Below are 20,246 nucleotides of genomic sequence, written 5' to 3' on the forward strand. Positions count from 1 at the left end.
CATTGTGGTTTGCCCTGCCCCGTCACACAGCCACAAATGACGCGGTGTGCTCAGTCTCGTGTGGGAGAGCTGTGCTCAAGGTCTCGCGTGAGAGCGCTGTGCTCACGGTCTCGTGTGGGAGCGCTGTGTTCACCGTCTCGCGTGAGAGCGCTGTGTTCACCGTCTCGCGTGAGAGCGCTGTGCCCACCGTCTCGCGTGAGAGCGCTGTGCCCACCGTCTCGCGTGAGAGCGCTGTGCCCACCGTCTCGCGTGAGAGCGCTGTGCCACCGTCTCGCGTGAGAGCGCTGTGCCCACCGTCTCGCGTGAGAGCGCTGTGCCCACCGTCTCGCGTGAGAGCGCTGTGCCTACGGTCTCATGTGAGAGCAGAGCTCGACCGCATTTTGCCGCCTCTTCGAGGCCTTACGTTCGCAGGATCGAGCTAATGCAAGTTAAAGAATGACACCGTTTTTGAGAGGTAATGTGGGGTAATGTGGGGTAACCCGAGGACATCTCAGGCCTCCTAAGATCCTGGTCTTGGACGGGCCTGTAACAACAATCCTTATGTAAGACGACAATGTTGGTAAATCGCGAACAAAAAATACTGAGGCATTTGCAACAAACTCCCTGACATGGCCTTGACCATGACAGATGGCAAGTTCCCCTGATATGGTCTTGAGCATGGCAGGTGACGAAATTTCCCTGGCATGGCTCTGATGGCAAAGCACTGGTCACCACCGACATGGTCCGGTTACTATGCTTCATAACATGACGGGCTAGAACGCAAACCCGAAGCGACTGTCAACAAGTCATGTCATTGCCTTGACTTCTAAGAACATGCGACGTCAACAGCACTTATACCGTTCACGACGTAGTACTTCATATATTGATAACCACGAGACAAGCCTGGCGCGGACAGAGCCCATGGCTGCCTCGTGGGGCGTTCGTCTTCCACATTTTGGGCCGCGTAGCAATTTGCACACGAGGCTACAGGTCAGTCAGCCGACGGGCTGAAAAGTTCCACACGTCAGGTCAAGTGCCAAAGGCTCAAAGCTACGTCAGCCTTTACTCCATGACGACATGCTGCTCGGTTCGCGAGTGCGAAACCGGTCGGGATTACACTGCCCCCTGCAGCGACCAGAGCTGCGGACAGCGGTGGTCCAGTGTCACTCGAACGGGACCGGACACGTTCGTCTCTCCCCGATAAGAGACGCCGGGAGCTTGTGCACCACAACATGTGGACGCGAAATACGTGGAAGCCACCACGAAGCCCGTGAGGTGATGAAGCAAACCGCAGACCAAAGTCTCATGATCGGATGAAGCCTTTCAGAGTACTCAAAACGGGCCAAATCAAGTACGGTGGTGCGTGCAGCAGCGCTAAAATCATCCCAGTGCATGACGTTCTAGCATAGGTTCACTGGCTCCACTCGCTTTCCTTGGCCGAAACGACACGACGGAATAGACTTGTTTCGATAATGGTGTTTTCGAGGTGACCCCCTACCCTCCTCTAAAAGAAAACATTACACGCGAGCGAACATTTCATGTCAGGACGGCAGTCGTTTTCCAAGTACGGTTGTGGTTTTCTATGACAGGACAAGTTGTTTTCTAAGTAGTCATTATTTTCCATGACAACACAGCAGCTATTTTCCAAGCACCGGTCTTGTTTTCAGTGGCAGGGCAACAGCCGTTTTGACACGCAACAGCAATAATCGAGGAATGCCGCTTACCTCAGTCCCACCCCAAAGAACTACTCATCCGGCGTAAATGCACCAGACACGCTTTGACGATCTGGCGTAACCGCACCAGGCACGCTGTGACGATCCAAAACGACGGTGGGCGACGCATCGTCACCTGAGCTCGGTCGTATCAATCTGTACATTTCAGCTGTGCTCCGTCAGCGATCTTATGACGTCACTGGTGTCCGTGCCGGTGGACGCATTTGCCTTCTGCTTGGCGTCGTTTCCCGGCGTCACCTTGCATCCACACACTTGGCAACACTGAAGATTAGAACGCCTCACGGCAGTCAACGTTTTGTGCCGGCTCCGGCGCTGAGTCCGCCATCTCAGCCTTAAATCCGCGTCCAGATCGGCTTATCAGCGCAAGCAAGTCGCGCCAGAAGCTCCTTGGCTTTTCGTTCCCCTTGCGAATCTCGGGCCAGCAAGTCTCTGTGTTTGTTGGCACCGGCCTACGCATTCTGGAAACGCCGCTAGATTTTCGGAAAAGCGACCATAGGCTTTCGAAACAGCACAAGATGAGAAGGGCTCCTATAAAAGCTCCACAACTCAAAATCACATTCGCCCTAGTGCAATGTGTGCACGTGTAGAAATGCGTGACAAAATGGCGGCCTTTCCTGAAGGCCCGCGACCCTTACTCCAGCCAATGGTAATCCACATGCTCACGCCAAGCCGTCGCAGTGAGGTATCGACCGCAGGACAGCCCTCTGACTACAGCCGATTCGTGGATACTGCACACCGGTGATCACCATCATCATCACGCATCATCATCATCATCATCATCATGCATCATGCATCATCATCATGATCATACATGCATCATCCTAACTCCATTGGCGGTCACGGTACGTTTGTTTCGCGTTACATCCCCCATCAGTAGTCGAGCCGCCTTCACAGAGCGTTAGGCCATTCCGATCAACAGGCGCCACCGCGAAGTCCAACAGAGTAATGGTCATGCTTCCATAACCGTCACGGAACTCCACCAGCTCTACCGTTGCCTTTTCTGTGATTACATCCCAAATCCCCAGGCGCACGGAGCCGAGCGGCTGGCTTTTCCCGCGATTCCGCGCACAGGTTACATAATATATTTGCCATGTTATGGTTAATGCCCGGCAAGCTGGATCTGGATCACAATCTGGGGCTGTTATACTGTGCCGGCTGTCGGCTCAGTGCCCGCGATGACGTCAGTGGCTCCCGCCTGGCCGAGTGCTTACTTTCCGAGCGACTCCCGGACGTCGTAGCGGTGGGCGAAGTCCCCGCTCGGATTGTAGTTGAACTCCTCGTCCTTCGGCGACTGCGGCGAGCGCGCCGCCTGCGGCGATTCGGCCGTCGGCCGCGGCGACGGCTTCGAGCCCATCATGAACATGGTGCCGCGCGTCGCGTCGGGGCCACTTGAGGTCAAGGTCACGCGCTTCTGGCCGGACGGGTCTACGAAGACGAGGCGTCGTTGTCGAGCGAGCGGAGTGGGGTCACGGGTCACGGGTCACGGGTCACGGCGCGCCTGCGTGGCCGTAGAAGAAAGCTCCGGAGCGTGTTTCCGCCGCGTGCTTTGTTGCACACTTAACGCCACCACGCCCGCGGGTCACGCTTTCCTCGGCGCCCGCTACCATTCCGGTTACCGCGTCTGGAAAAGCCTCGTTCCGGACCTTCGCGACAATGTGCGACGTATCCATCATTCAACAGGGAATTGAGTGGCTCGAACAGCTACATGTGGGGTCCGCAAAGCGCATGCATTATGCATACCAGTGGCTATTTATCTGCCGAGCATGTTATTGGAAACGTGCCGCAGAGTTTGCCGCGGCCAACGGCGCACAACAGCCCCAGCAACATCCGGAGCTTGTCTGAACGCATGGCGGGATTTCGCGGGATTTAACGGGATTTCGCTAAATCCCGCAAACGAGGCAGCGGAATTTCGCGACTCTATCCGCAACAACAGAGAGCTTCCAGCACGAGCGCGCGGGTGGTTCGAAGCTGATGGGGGGCTGGCCGCGCCGCGTGGTGTCCAGTATCTCCCCCTCCTCCCCCCCGCTGACCTACCCCAAGTGCCGCCTGCTGCGCCTACGCAACTGGCCAGTCTGACGGCTCTCTGGCCATCTCCCTCTCCAGTGCGGTCTGGTCATCCCTCACCAGAGCGGCTGGCGAATGACGGGACGGTGTGCACAGTCGACAGTGTCGGTAGAAAGGCTGGTGCGGTGACGGTGGTGCGGGGAGGGGCATACCCTCCGCCTCTGCCATTTTTTCGTTGAGTTATTCTCCGCTCCACGTTCGCGCGGCGTTCGATTCCTCTGTTCCCCTTGCTGGAGCCCTGGGCGCGCCACTGTTCTACCCCGCGGATTCCCTGAGAGCGCCACTGCACCAGGGCCGATGCAGCGCAGCGTGACGTGTCCAGTTATGCGACCCATTCCGCTCGCTCCGACGTGAATCACAGGATGGCGGGGTACGGGGTAGGGGCGACGGCAGCGGCGACGGCAGGGGCGGTGGTGAGGGCCAACACCGAACCCACAGCAGGCGGACAATCTGATGGGGCGGGGGAGCGGTTGAGAAGAGTCAGCTAGCGTCGTCGCGACTTGCTTTACTCCATGCATAGCTAATGAGATAACATTAGCCTTTCCAGAAGCTGGAAACAGCTGGCACTCGCTCCCCCGAATCCCATGCTCCTGATGCGCTATTAAAGATCGGAAAGCGGCCTCCGACGACGTTCCTGCCCATAAGCGACGCAAAAACGCCGACAGCGGCGGGTTTGTCCTCACGGATGGCCTGGGTTGTCCACGGCACCCCCGGGAGACGATCACGAGGCCATCCAGCAGAAGCGGAGAAAAACCACCGGACCTAGATGTCGCGAACTTCTTCAGGATCCAGTAGCTAACCAGACATGCGTCACCATCGCCAGCAGCTGCGTCGTCGTCGCCGTCCAATGGACTCCGAACACCCGAGGTCGTGCCGGAAGGCCTCCTTCGGGCGGAGCTCTTTCCACATCTAGCAGTCCGAAGTAATTCGAAAAATCCTGCCGTCTGGCAAAGTGCACTCAAATATGCGGTGACAGGAGCCAGTACGAAATCCTCGGACTTCAAAACTGTCGGTGACGAAGCCGACCGCTTGGGATGCTGGTCCCGTGGCATCCGCCGCCATATGTCTTGCCTCGTCAAGCTGCCGGACTGATCACATGGCCTGCCTCGTCCTGGGACATACTGCGTCCCGGCATATAGTCCTTCAAACGACCGTGTCCCGTTCTTAGACTGCGCCCAAAGGGGGGGGGGGGGGTGAGCCTATCAGGGCATTGCTGAGCTGTGTCACCTCATCACCCACAGCTACCTCCATCCCAGACATCATGTGTTGTTCATCATAACTACTCGAGCCGTGTGTCCATGATAAAAGGACAACTGCAACTACCATAATAAATACATATACAGATATAATATACACATATGTATAAACAAATCAGTAGATAGATATCTAGGTATGACATATATATATATATATATATATATATATATATATATATATATATATATATATGTTACATAAATAACTGACACAAACAAAACTACAAACACCGGTGGGAGTCTGAGGGGGTCGCAAACCCAGCAGCTTCTGAGCAGATTCAGTCAGGCTAAGCCCACATCAAATAACATCAAAGCGGACGGGAGCCCAGTGAACCGTGTGTCCGCCGCAGTGACCTTTCCCGCATGTTTACGTCCCCGACCGCCCTGCAGCTATCAGTGAGCTGTCGGCGCTCAACCTCGCTCGCGCAGCGGCCGCCGCTCTCAGCGGCCATCCGCAGTGGCGTCCGGTTGCACCCCTGCGACCTAAGGACGGGGCATAGGAACAAAGAACAAGGAACATATGCACTGACTTCGGCAACATAACCACGGAGCATGGCCTATGAACCGGCTTGTGCCTCGCACGGGCTTGGCGACGCCGGTGGCAGATCTCTAGCTGCACCTGAGCGCGAGTGCGACACGCAGACTCGGGCGCGTGGTACCTCGAGACGGAGACGCCCCTCCCCGCCCACGCCAAGGTCGTTAGCCGCGGCCGCATAGCCGCCACGCGCACGCCCGCCCACGGCGGCGCACAAAATGCGTTGGGACGAGGGAGCGACCTTGAGGAACGCCTCATCAGAACCGAGGTCGAGTCGAGTCGGGCCGAGCAAAGCCTCAGCATCTACCGGCAGGTTTGGAAATAATGAGGTGTCCTCATGCCTTACACTCAGGGTGATTAACACGCGCTCGGGTGGGGGGTCAATTTAACGACACCTCGACAGTTTCCTCCGGAATGGTTTCCGAACGAAGCGGCGTGATTATGCCAAATCTTGCATGACTGTAGAAAATTGTATAGCATATCGGCTGGTACCAAAAACTTTGATGTACCTTGTAAGGTCGCTGACCTACGGCAGGTCCAAGTCAGGCCTATAGATTCGGCGAACAGCTTGTACGGAATCGTTAAGTTTGATGCAAAAACGCAGTGTTAGACGAATTCATACATTTGTAGGATAATTTCTTAGGTAATACAAAAATTAACCAAAAACAAATTCCATCGACCTAGGGTCAGGTACGAGAATCAGACCATGGTCAAAACTAATCTGTTTTATTGCTGTGGAGCTTGCTGTATGAGGTAGATTCTGGCGCTCATTTCGAGTTTCTTGATAACATTTTACACATATTCATTATAATATATCATATATCTTCCTGAAATATATCATATATGATATCAAATATATACCTTCATTATGTATCTCAAACATCTTCATAAAATATTATACATCATTATATATTATACATCTTCCATGGGCTTCTTATAAATTTTTGGCGTTTATTCAAATGCAAAATTCAAAGCAGTCTCGTGCGATTTTGGGCACCGTCACATGCTAAGGGTCGTCCCACAAGGTCACTGACCTTAAATGAGCACCAATGAACTTTTGCTTAGCACATGTATCTGTTCTTTTGTTTGACCTTATTCGACCCAGGGGTCAAGACTTAGGAGCCCCAAGTTTTGATAAGAGTGACTTTACATAGAGGCCAACACACCGTGAATCTGGCGTATCTCGCTCTCTTAGTTACTAAGATTTTAGGGGAAGGGTCGAATTGACCCCCACCCGAGCGCACAATATTCGACTGGCACAGTTCTGTGCTCAAGACAGGCCTAATAAAAACTCAACTTTTGCCAAGCAAAATATTTGCATTCGACGCAGTTCTGGAATTTGCTCAACACGTTCTTCTGAGGTTGAGGCAGATGAAATCTGAAAAAATGGCCGATCGCGGAGGTTGGCGGAGAACTGGAAGGGGGACCAATCGCAGAGCTGCAGCAGAGCGGGAGATGCAATGATGTAATGCAAGATGTGACCCCGTAGATGTAACGACGCGGAGAGCTGCTCGGGAGCCGCCGGAGTCCTATCCGCCGCGCCTGTTACAGCGCCGAAACCGAAGGACGGACCGTGCGAACGCACGGCCGCGCAGGAAGGACTCGACCACGCCGCACCTGACCTTGAGTCTGCCATCCCCACGCTGATCTTGGACGACCCGAGCGCAGGCCAAAGACCAGCGGGGTCCGGAGCAGAGTTCGTTCCTGCATTCCTGAGGGGACACCCGTCGATTTGCTCCGCGTTTGTGCGAATGAGTGCCGCTGCCGATCTCACCCCCAGCGGAGGGGAGAATCGCGCAGCCACAAGGGTCAACGATAGCACCACCCAGCAGTGCTCACTCTTACTACTGGATGGGGAGTGCGGCGACGCAATATTCGGACAAGGTCTGCAATCGCAGAAAATCGGTTGTATACAGCAACAGTCATGCACGAACGACGCAGCGGCTGGGCGGTAGCCCATGAAAGGTCATCGCAAATGTTGATGTTTCTTGCCAATCTACCAAAATTACCCATTAAAATCAGAGAGCGTCAGCCAAAACCCGATCAATCTCCTTCTGGACTGCGGGGCACTGATGCCATGCATCAGATTTCGAAACGCATCAGACGTAACAACAACAGGGAGCGCGGAACCTTAGTACCAGCACCAGCGATAAAGCACACAGCCGCGACTGCCAGCGGACAGCCCCTCAGTACCCGACTGTCACGTGCGCATCACGTGAGTCACGGCCCGCCAATCAGTGGATCAATCCGGCTTCGATTACACGAGCCGTCCGAGGCGCACGCGGCCCGGCCAAGTCGCGCGCCACGAGCCATTATCCGGGTTAGGTCACGCGCATCGCTCGGTCCCGGACGTCGAAGGCCTTGCAGAGATCCACAAAACCCGGCCCGCGCAGCGAACCATGCTTCACGAATGCGAAACGAATCACGACCAGACAACTAAACGTAACGAGGAGACGACGATCGACCAGCGCGCCGTCTGGGCGACCTGCGGGGGCCCGAGGAGCGCCAGAAGAGCACGCGCTGCACGCGACAGCCGCGTCAGCAGAGGGAGCCACCACAGGGGTCGGAGGGAGTCACTCATCGCACCCATCCCTGCCTTCGCCGTCGCTGGACAGGATCGGAAGCGGATCGCCGAGGGGTCCGTTTTCGCGGTTCGCGATCACACTTCACGACTCGCGATCACGAATCACGGCTCGCAGCTCACCGTCCACGGATCACGGTTCGCCGATCACGGATCACGGCCGACGCCACGGCCTGTCAGCAGCGCACTTTACCCAGCAGAGGTCTGGCGCGGTGTGTTTATCGGTGGGACCGGTTCCAGTGTCCAGTGCCGGCAGGGGCGGCGTCAGGCGCGCCAGGGCGCGGCGTCGAGCGCTGAAGAGAAGGCGGCTCCAAGGCCCGCGCGGGCAGAGGCGGCTCCAGGGCCCACGCCGAGCAAATGCGGCCTGGTCACAATGAACCACAGGTGGCGTCGGAAGGTGGACGGGGACGGAAGCAGGGCATGCAAAGGAGAGGGGGAAGCTCGAAGCATGATAAGCATAATACAGGTCGGTCGACGGGGGCCGACTTCCAAATGTTGAGATGTGATGGTAAAAGTATTCCTTTATCGACCGAACATCACGCAAAAATCACGCGATTACGGCAACGTATCATTTTCTTACAACAGTATACATACAAGGTGCGTACACTCCAGCACCTCCATCATCGGGGCAGTGATGGCACAAACGCCCCGACGGCCGCCCCCCGAGGCTTTCTCCTGAGTCCGCCTCTGCACACAAGGCCAGCGGACGGGGCGTGCCTGACGGTGCAACTGTGAGGCCCTTGTGGCAGTCGCCGGAGTGCGTTTGCCGCGCCTGTCGACTGCACCGTTTCCTCCGTCTCGACTTGCTTGCAATCACCGCGATGTTGATACCAAACATAATCCGATTGGCGTTGGGAAATTAGCATATTATATTGTTAAAATGAGATAAAGGCACACCTTGCAGTCCTCATAAGAAGTACATACACATTAAAGTGTGTGTAATTTCATCATGGTGTCACTTCTATAATGACTTCCACTTACGCCCTTAAGAAAATGATGCCTGCAACGCCTGCATGTTGCCTCGCTGTTTATCAGATGTTCCATCTGAAACAGCTCGGCGATTCCTTACCAGGATCCTACACTTTGTCTTATTGTCACATGCAGTGCATAGCTTTTCACCGTTAAACCGTGAAGACGAATCCACTTGACGAAATTGTGCATTCTAGCCATGGTATCGTTTTTAAGGTTAGCTGGCACGTATACATGCCTTGTATTGGCATATTGCATATTTATACACATATATGTATTACTTGTATTATTATTAGTATACGTATACACAAATATGTTTGCATATATTTATGCGGTTAATTTGCATATGGTAGGTTTGTGGTATTCATTCCACTCATTCCTTTCACAACGTGGATATGTGCGTAGACACATGGTGTCTTCGTTGTACGTAATATATATATATATATATATATATATATATATATATATATATATATATAACCACTAGCTTTTTACCCATGTGAATGACCATACGAATAACTAACATTTAATTGAAATACATATTTCAATTCATGGCAAGCAACACTATTTTTCAACATGCCAAACGCCAGCAATGAAGGCGAATAACTACTTTTCTCTGGAAATGATTATCCACTAGCAGTGACAAGAAATCGAATCACAATGTGCACCACTGCTAACAAGCCATGCCATCATGTGTGTATGTGATGATGGACATAAAATAACCATGATCTCTCTCTCTCTCTCTCTCTCTCTCTCTCTCTCTCTCTCTCTCTCTCTCCTCTCTCTCTCTCCTCTCTCTCTCTCTCTCCTCTCTCTCTCCCTCTCTCTCTCCTCTATCTCTCTCTCTCTATCTCTCCTCTCTCTCTCTCTCTCTCTCTCCTCTCTCTCTCTCTCCTCTTCTCTCTCTCTCTTCTCTCTCTCTCTCTCTCTCCTCTCTCTCTCTCTCTCTCTCTCTCTCTCTCTCAAAGTTTTGTAATTACCTTATAAACAGCCCTTTCATCTTAACAGGAATATCAGGCAGCCTTGATTGAGTTGCCTTACGGCTGTGTCCATAAGCCCATCACCAAATTTCAGCAAATTGCTAGGGAATATAGAAAACTGTTCCCTTTAGTTCCTGCAACCTACATAAGAGCATTTTAGATTAACCTCAACTTATTTGATGACAGTGAGAACGACCTGTTCCAATTAACTTCACATCCTTCATTTGATGCCACTCAAATCAAGGCGCTCGCTGCCTACACAAATGGGTCTTCCATGGCCCATGTCCTCAAATTGGCGGGCACGGCTAAATGCCAAGCCGGGCAATCCCCTCCCCACCCCCTCCCAACACTGTAACTACACGCCTTTATATTGAGGTCATGTGAAAAAATGACATCCATACACATGGTCTACAGTTCAGCACTGACTTCCAATCAGCACCCGTTCAATCTGTGTTCATAGGTGTGCATGGTGCACCATGGTCTTGTTTATCCTTGGTGGTACTTGTTTATACCTATCCTTGGTAAACTTGTTTATAAGTTTATCAAAGGCACCATAAATGGCGCAAATTTTGGTGGTTGTTCCACCAAAGTGCACAGTGCATAAATCAAACGCTACACCCCTCACCCATCCAGTGTTTCACGCAAATCTGTGTCTCTTTTGCGCGGGTCTGCTCAGTCCAGCTCAGCTCCAGCGCCGCTAAACCAAAATTTTGCCACCGAATCGGCATCCTCAATTCACGTTTTGTTGACGTGCAAAAACTTATGTGAATCATTAGTGCCGGGACGTCAAAAGGTTAGGTTACATTTGACCTAGCCTAAAATTGTCTGAGTCATAGGAAAACATATATAAGATATCGTTCCATATGCCTATGAACTTCATCCGCGCTTGCTGACGGGCGTAATCGAGTGCCGCGTCTGGGAATGTAATCGACAACCCGTTTCCGGCGAGGATGAAACTATCGGGAGCTGATCTGGCGCTCGTGTTACGATCCTGATTTGTTTGTTTTTGTTGTTTGGGCAATCTTGAACATATCACCCTGGCCTGAGCGTGGCTTGAGATCGGTGGGTTGCGAACGAATCAAGGCACGTTAGAACTGGACCGATGCGTCTGATCAGAGTGGCATTTGAGGTTATGGTGCATTTGGACTGGTTACAATTGGCTCCAAATAATTAACACTCTTGTCACTACCTTGAGGTGTTCTTGTATCCCTATGACCGTGTGGTGTAATAGAACATTCAAATGACGTTGAATATGCTATTAACATGTAGACTGTGGCTTTCAGTCTCATTGCATGCCGATGGGATCTGCCAATGCCTGCTGCATTATCATCAAATGTTGTTCAGGAGTAGTATGTTTTTGTATCTGCGCTTATAATACATGTTCTGTAAGCATGTAGCTCATTTCAATTCATCATGAACTAAAAAAAGATGTATTTGTGTCTCAGAATTGTATTGCGATCCACCGTCCAAGTCAGCTCAATACAGACAGAAGGAGTGATGCGGGATGCACGGCGTGACAGTTGCAGGAGGCCGGCATAATCGTCTTCATTCCTCATAGATGATATTTTGCAGGATGCAGGATATGATGAAGGATGGGCCTTGGTTCTTCTGTTGGGTCACCTGAAATATAAAGTCAAATTGTAGCCATTGAATGCATCGGATAATGCAAACGTTGTCCATATCCAATGCGGGCAATGTAACCCGTATGCCAAATGCTTTGTTAAGTTCTGTGTCATTGGGCCTTAACGACGTACTCCGCTGCTGAAGCCATGTGGCGTCGCCTGCCTCTCACCCTGGCAGGAAGGGCAGGCACCGCGGGGAATCGAACCCCGTACCTCTGGTTTCCAGACGCGCAGCGGTTAACGCAAACGCGTCAACCACTACACTACCGGTACTGAATGGCAGTTAATGGTGCTTCCATAAAATTGTTTATTGGTTTGACCGGTGTTGTTGTGGAGAGGATGAAGGAAAGAACATTGTGAGGGTACATAAAAAGAAAAGGAAAGGCGTCATTTTCCACTCCGATGTCTGAACAATTTAACACTATGACACTGAACGAGCACGTGGCCAACCGATATTCGGTGATCGCAGCTAGAACACGTTGGTGGTTGAGCTCCAGCTAGACGATAATTATGGGTTCCGCAGGTATGGGGTATATGGAGGGGACAAACACTGACTTCCTTCTCCCTGCTTTTCCGGTGGGAAGATGTTCACCCATCCACTGTATTTTGCACTGATCTGAGTCTGTTTCGGTGTCTGCGCTCGCCTAATCCCGGGACTTTGGTCATTTTTCGTCAAGATGAGCAGACGGAAACTACTTAAAGTCACAGTATGGTGTCCTACCTGAGCATGACCGAATATTGGCTGCACCCTCTTTAGCAGCAGTGTCCGCCCTCTCATTTCTCGCCCGCCCGCTGTACCCGGGCACCCAAGCAAAGACCATTTGCTTTCCGTCGTTAACGTGAGAAACGGTGGGCGTAAGACTTGGTCGATCATGGCGGCACCTCCCTCTGTATTCCTCTTCGTACCCCCAACGTCTCTCTGATAGCACAAAGCTCAGCGGTGGATACTGAGCAGTGCTGGGACAAAGCAAGACGCTTTGTGCGGTCACCAGAGACAATACAGCATCCAGTGCCGTCATTAGATTTGGAGCCACCTGTATATATGAGCACGCACGTCTAGTACTCGGTATTCACCCGACACAGTAACTCTGAACGGAACTCATCACCGGTCGCGTATCTTTTCCAACGCCACATGTCAAAGTCAGAGGCAGGGGCCATCAGCTCCCAAGGTGGGCACGCTAGACATCTGAGTATGACGTCATTATTTGTCCTTACGTCCACGTCCTGAGGAATTCTGCTCATTCACACGCATATGGGTGTCGCAGAACTAATTCTACGTGATGCCAACAGCTGACTGAGGTTTTCGGAGAAATACCCTGATAAGCCGGCTGTGTTCGAGACTGAGCGATCCCTTACCTGGCTATCCTCCCCATCCCCTCCCCCACCCCCCCACCCATGGTCAGGGGTCAGAGTCTTCGCAACACACTGCGGTCGGCAACGACCGCGGTCGTAGTCACCGCGGTAAAATACGCGGTCAAAGTCATCGATACCACAACTAAGCATGTATGACGTTGCACCCGATGTGCTGCACATCGCAGCCCAACATGTAGAACACTGCTGCATGTTACACCATATATAGCAATACAGCAACGCAGCATTGGTAACCAATGCATGGCAAAAGTCGATTGCATTCACCAACCGAGTGCGTTCAAGCGACCGACGTGTCCGCAGTGCTGACGGCGGAGGCTTGTAACGATCGGATATCTTATCGTTAGAAATGGCTGCATCCTCACATTCTTTGTACCTAATAAACACCGGTGACCGGGTTCTTAAGATCCTTCATCCGCAATGCAAGAGAGAAGGTACGAACAGCTTCAACTTTCAACCCGTTATTCAAACCCCGCCTCAAAACGATCACCGGAAAGATTGCCACTTCCAACGTCCAGATTTGACAGCATGAACAGCGAGCGTCCTTAGATGAACGCACGGCGGATTTTTCAGCCGGCTGCAACTGATTTCCGCCAATTCATTGTGTTTACTGGCAACAGCTGGTAAAAACTGCCAGGAACCGCCAAATACTAAGGCGGTGAAAACACTCCTGATCCCAATCAAATGCCATCCAAATGTGTTCATTCGTAGTTTCAGCTTAGTCGAATGAAACAAGCACTTAAATAACACACCAGAAAAATGTGTCTGCATCCTTTGCACCATGCATGCCTTTTCATCCTGGAGATAGTTGGCACATGCTGCCACTTAGAGACACGGATTCATCATACTGCAGTAGTGAATGTGTACATCACATAAAGCCGCACGTTGCTTAGGTCTCAACAGCTTGATTCTCACTTCATCAATCAACTATGTAGTGTCCATGCATTTTTTCAAAGTGACAACCAACGTACTCATCATCGCCCCGCCATCTCGTTTCAACGACCACATTTCTGTCAGTGTAGTCGTTTCACTCATGAGTTTATAATGTAATTAAACTGTTTTTATTTGCCTCAATAGCGCACAACACGTTCCTGCAATCATTGCATTTTTGCCGGTTTGTGCCAGTTCTGCCACCAGTAGTTTCCGCCAACCGGGTTGCACCAGCTAAACCAGCTGCTACCAACCCTGAACAAACAATATTCCTGGAGACCAAACACAAGCTGGACGCCAGTTCGCTGTCATTGTCAATGCTCGAAAAAAGATCAGATGTGAACACTGAAATTCAGAGAAGCTCAGCAGCATCCGACTACGTGCTGGTTGTGGTACCAACTGATGAAACCACGACTTCATCGTCTGTAGACAAACCGCAGAGCCAGCCCCCACACCACAGCCCATGCTCTCCAGAGGCATCCAGATATCGGCGCCGAGTTCTTCCTGCCACTGCATGGCGTCCCCGCACATCAGTAAATCACGCGCGCTAGTTGGATAATTCGAGACCTCACCGCATAAAACAGGCGGCAGTCTACTAAAGCATCCTCATCCGTGGCACCGGTTCAATGAAAGCTGGCGATGACCAGGTCGGCACATCGCACACCGCTGCCCGTGCGTCCTAAAAGACAGCGTTGGAACGCCGCCCGCTGCTCGCTGTGCGCGCGTTCGCACAAAAAGCTCACACAGCAGGAAGGCTTTGGCTTCAAACCCGGTTGTCGACGAGGCTTTGAAGCTTGGGCTGGCGGGGTCCATAAAAGGCCGATCCATACAACCAAGACTGGCACGATGGTCAAGCAGCAATCACCTGGACCACATGAGCACGCCAGAAGGCCATTACCGTAACCACACTAGCCACTTCCCATCGAACCATCCCCTAACGCAATCCTCGCCATGATGTCAAGTAAAACCGAAAAATCCCACACCCGAACACGGCTCCGTACCCCCAAACCAAGCTTCCAATACAGCTTGAGATACCAAGCATATCGGTAATACAGATGGGGAAGAAGATAGTATATATAATATATATATATATATATATATATATATATATATATATATATATATATATATAATATTCGTCAACGTCTTTCATGTATACATATGGAATGCGATGACGTACACCAACCTCCATTTCAGTATAACGGGTGTCAGCGCCGGCTAAAGCACAAGCCAGCCCGAAGCGCTGGGTGACGTTTCCAGGCGGCATGTATATACGCCGCGCAGCACTGCTCTGCTTAGATACCGACAGTACCAGCCGCCAAGCGTTCTCGCGTTCCAGATAGCGTAAATATTTGTCTTGGGCTGTATGGCATTGCGAGACGCAAGCCATCGATCAATGCGGACACGGCACCCGCCCTCAGCCCCAGCGTGGAGCATGCTGCTGCCACCGAGCAACCAATGGGTTAAGCCTTTTGGCCTTTACGTTCCAGCGATCAAAAACATCTGATCGATAAAGCGAAATGTTAAATGCGTGTGGTCAGTGACGCAGAAGTCTTCAGTGAGGGTTCCACTCCTATCACGGACCAAAGGAGCTACTTCCCACTGACACGGGACAAGCGTTAAAAGCCGCAGAGTCCAGGCCTGAGGAGACCAACTCCCTTTGCGGCCCAGTGTGGGGCGAGCGCCCTATTCGCCTCATATATTGGGTGATTTCTGTTCGCATAACACCATCAGCGCTGGTTAAGCCAGCTCTTGGTCAAACCATTGAAGTCAGGATCATAATCAAAGCGCTGGCATGCGGCGTGATCTTCGTGGCGTCTCCCATCCTACCGAGCTGCGCACTGAGATTTGCAGAGAGGTGTTTTGACCTCATCTGGTACACGGTCGACCGCAGCCAGCCACGGCCGACCGGAGCCTCAGCCAGGAGTGAACTCAATCGAAATCTACTCAGGCATCAGACTAAGGGGTCTCCCAATCAGAGATCAGACTCTGGCAAATCTAATCAGCTCAACCGAGGCCGAACCTGACCTCAGCGCGAATAAAACCTGATCTAGACCTGAATGTGATCCGATTCCGATCTGAATGGGGCCCGAGACCGACCTGAATGTGACCTGATCCCAACCTGAGCGTGACCTGAGCCCGACCTAAATGTGACCTTAACCAGACCCAAGTGACCTGAGCCAGACCTGAATGTGACCGGAGCGGGACCTGAGTCCGGATCCGAAGCCGGGTCAGGCCTGGCGTTAAATGAAACCTCATCACCATGACCTCCCACCAGCACCCGTCACCACCCACCTAGGCCACAACCTGCGCGAGGACTGCACGGCGGCCCTCTCTCTCCCGCCCCGTCCCGCGTCGCACACCTGACCCGCGTCGGACGACCCGCACTGTGGACGACCAGCACACACACACACAGGTACCAACACATCACCACGCGCCACGCCCACGGCGCGCGGTGGTCATCCTTTAATATAGCTGCTAACACAAAGGACCGTTTTTCTATTTCATTTTCGTACAGGTGGACGCGGCGCATCGGCTACAGCGGCCTTGCGAGCGTTCGCGGCCATGGCGCAACCGCGGTTCGAACCCGTGCCGCCGCGTGGGAGCGGAAGCAGACCGTCAGTCCGTGCGCCGGATACGACGTCACGCTCGTGGCGACCTGATACCGCGGGAGCGGCGTAAGCCAGGACCGGGTTACAGGAGAGCAGACGCCGCGGTGATCCCCGCAGGGACAGCCGGCTGTTGGGACGTCCAGGCCTCGCTGGCCGCGTCATCCACCACGGCACGGTCACCTGAGATGCGTCTTTTTGTTTTATACTCTGTGACATTTAGCATGTACAATGACGTGGAAGCTCGAAAATCCATTCGGTGGAGGCTCGCAAATAGATACCTATGTTCTGCGATTACAGGTGCTGGGACAGCGGCAGAAAGGTCTGGATTTCAAGGCTCGAGGCGGGAAACCTTTGGTTGATTTTATGGGGGTTATGCCGCACTCAGGAGCTGATGCTATGTGACGTAGCCTGCTTGAGCGCGCATGGCGGGGAGCCGGACCCCAGATCCAGTTTCCCAGACACGTAGCTTAACGAGTGCACAGCCGGAACCCAACAGAAAGCTTTCACTTCTACTGAGTTCCAAATACGGCTGGCGATTCCTTAAGGCTTGGAAGTACATGTGCTAAAAAAAAGGGCCCGACAGCTGTGGAATTTACCAGGTCTAGATGGCAACGGCAGCGCTCCAAACATGAGCTAGTTGGCGAGTGAAGCGCAGCTTTGGTCCGCGCCATGGCGTCAACGTCGCTGCCCGGACCCCTGACATCTCTGGCAGTTTGCCACAGCGTCCAGACGTGACGGAGCAAGGCAGTCGAGGAGCCGGTGCGGCCATCAGTCACACTCCGTCAACAGCACGCCCGCCACAGGCCACAGCCGCCGCTGCTGCTGCTGCTGATAATGATGACAATGATGACGATGATGACGATGATAACTGGGAGTTTGAGGTGATCGGGCAGGGCAGGAGCCCGTCCCGTGACCGCGATCCCTGGATGAGAAAAAAACCACCTCCGGAAAAACCCGCTGCCGGGTGATTGCCACCACTGTTGGCGTGCATTTGCCACCCTGCTCGTCCGCTGGACGTGCGCGGGTGACGAGGCGTGACCAATCCCACGCCCCAGGAGTGACCTCAGGTGATGAGGTGAAGAGCCATGAGTTCGGATGCAAGAGCCATGAATCCAGGATGCAAGACCCATGAATTCAAGCTGCAAGAGATATGAATACAAGATGCAAGAGACATGAATACAAGATGCAAGTGCGATGAATCCAGGATAGACGTCATGAATCCAGATAGAAGAACCATGAATTCAGGATGCAAGAGCCATGGGTCCAGGATGCAAGAACCATGAATCCAGGATAGAAGAGTCATGAATCCAGGTTAGAAGAGCAATAAATCCAGGATGCAAGTCATGAAACTGAGATGCAAAAGCAATGAAACAGGATGCAAGAACCATTCTAAGTTACAGTAGCAAAGGATGTTTAATACAGATCTGCCTGCGTACCTGTTTGCACTGAAAAGAGACTGGTCTTAGGAAAGGTAATGCCATAATAAGCCTTTCAGAGTTCACAACAAAGCTCTAGTGTGATAATCAGTACTCTAACTAGCAGACACTTGGAGCGGTGCAATAGCAGTTCTTGGTCCATTGACAGGCCATAGCATTGCATAGATAGAACATAACTCCCACTGGAGAACCAATGTTCTCTGTGATGAATCTGCTGTGATTACTGGTGGGTGTGTTAAGTGTCTATGCAATAATTAATACAAAATCTTGTAGTGCAGACATGGCACTGCCTCCCAAAACAGCAAAAAGCTGAGAGCAAATGGAGGCAACCAAAGTCACATACAAGATTTTCCAATGGCACGAGCACATCTCTACATTGTCACTGAAAACCCCGATTGATTGTACCGTGGGCCCAAAAAAGGATTGTGTAGTATATTACAATGTTGCATGTATTAAACCTAAGTATTCTTATGTTTAAATTAATCTAGCTGCCCCATATTTATTCATGTGAATACTGATACACATCTCTTTACACAGTAAACCAAAACAAACAACAAAACATGGAACACTGGCTGTCCCTGATGACTGCCAACATGAGTTCAGCCACCATGCTAAAGCTCCCTCATTCTAGTGAAGTCACAGGAAATTTTATTGAAACTGAGCATGGACAAGAAATAAATATTCACAAGTCATCCCTATGGGTTAAGCAAAATATTTGAGGATATGAGAGGATTAGTTATTTTTATGAACACCTGTCATGCAGAACTGCCAACAATTCCAAATGCTGTGGATACAGTTGCTCATGCATCTGTATTTCATTTTAGCATGCATAATGTCATATGTATATGTACATCTATAAAATTGATTATATAAGATTGTAGACCTGAGCAATGGGCCTCATAGCCAGTAAGCACCCTTGTGTGCCATCTACAAAGTAAGCATGAGAGCAATGCCCATCACATGGTACAGGCACACTTTTTCTATCCCACATTTTATCTAGAATGGGTGACCAGCTTTAAAAGCTTATCCCTTCCTAAGATACTAGCATGAAAACTTTGCATTTCAATGGATACTTGGATAATGTGCCGCTTACAGTACAGGCTCGGCCCTCAGTGCAATCATCCTCAGCTAGCAGTACCGCTAGTTGATTGAAGTTTTTCACTGCCTTAAAACATGGAAGCGATGTCCAAAGTAATGCAAGCCACTCGGAACGCCAAAAGTGCAATTCGTTCTCCGACAAGATCCACAGCCGAATCACAAGAAACAATAATTATTCGGAACGCCCCCGATCTATAACTCAAGACTCCAATGTTCCGGAGCAAAAATACGTGCAAACTCCCGAAACACCACGATCGTTCGTTTACATTAAGTAAATCAGTGGGATTAATCGCTACGGTGCGCCCGCAACTTACTTGCCAAGTTCCTCCTTAAGGTCGTAATTATCGCTAAATTTCGTAGTCGCACCGCTAGCCATCGTTACCGCCAGTTCCCACACATACAGATCAACTCGCACTGCAACCGGTGAGCGCGCAAGCCGGACATGCGCAAGGACTACACATTTTCAAAAAAATTCAACCAGTTAAAACATATATTTCTATACGAAAACGCTATATCACAGGTTGTTGTGTTACAACGTTAGACTTAGTTATTTTAGGCTCCTATATGCAGAAACTGCAAAGGCTCTATGTTGGGCGTGCATAGAAGTATTGATTTCATCCCGTACTTTTAAAAAGTAAGTTATGATATATCTTCAGTAGCTGTCTTATTTTTCTCTAATGCCAATTAGCGATGCAATAGTATTTTCAGCACTAACTTTCTGCATGTAGATATAAATGGATGACAGCACCATAAACGTCGTGCATCATATGGAGTGCTAAAAACACATGAAAGGTGTTGCATGCATGCACTCATGGGCGTAGCGAGGATTTTCTTCAAGGAGACCCCGGAGCTTGGTGAGCACGAGTCACGCCAATTTTAACGATTCTGTTGGGAGCCCTCTATGGCGAAAAACAAAAAATCGAGGCCTAAGGACCGGGCCCGAGTTGCCTGAGCACCCCTTTGGTTGCGCCCCTGCCCGGACCTCATCCCAGAAGCAGAGCTGAGCAAAAATAGTTGGGTATGATTTAAACGTAACCTATGTGTCTATACTTCCTGTATAACGATACAAACAGGAAAGTCTTT

The 20,246-nt window shown here is 51.3% G+C and overlaps 1 protein-coding gene across 15 annotated transcripts in view; it reads right to left on the bottom strand.

Annotated features, from left to right (window-relative positions):
- LOC119104919 (calcium/calmodulin-dependent protein kinase type II alpha chain) overlaps nucleotides 1-19,571 on the bottom strand; it is a 185,792-nt gene extending 166,221 nt beyond the window's left edge. For 10 of the 15 annotated variants that reach the window (XM_037228669.1, XM_037228668.1, XM_037228667.1 and 7 more), the window contains exons 1-2: nucleotides 8,272-8,370; nucleotides 2,924-3,137 (exon numbers count right to left, since the gene is read on the bottom strand). In XM_037228669.1, coding sequence (XP_037084564.1) covers nucleotides 2,924-3,075 — 152 coding nt within the window. In that variant the 5' untranslated portion in view covers nucleotides 3,076-3,137; nucleotides 8,272-8,370. Of the gene's footprint in view, nucleotides 1-2,923; nucleotides 3,138-8,271; nucleotides 8,372-19,477 lie in introns of those variants that run through there. The other 5 variants (XM_037228671.1, XM_037228670.1, XM_037228672.1 and 2 more) reach the window with 2 other exon arrangements.
- Nucleotides 19,572-20,246: the final 675 nt, after the last annotated feature.

The sequence above is a fragment of the Pollicipes pollicipes genome, unplaced genomic scaffold (genome assembly GCF_011947565.3).
Source record: "Pollicipes pollicipes isolate AB1234 unplaced genomic scaffold, Ppol_2.1 Scaffold_6052;HRSCAF=7182_pilon_pilon_pilon, whole genome shotgun sequence".
NCBI classification, from domain to species: domain Eukaryota; kingdom Metazoa; phylum Arthropoda; class Thecostraca; order Pollicipedomorpha; family Pollicipedidae; genus Pollicipes; species Pollicipes pollicipes.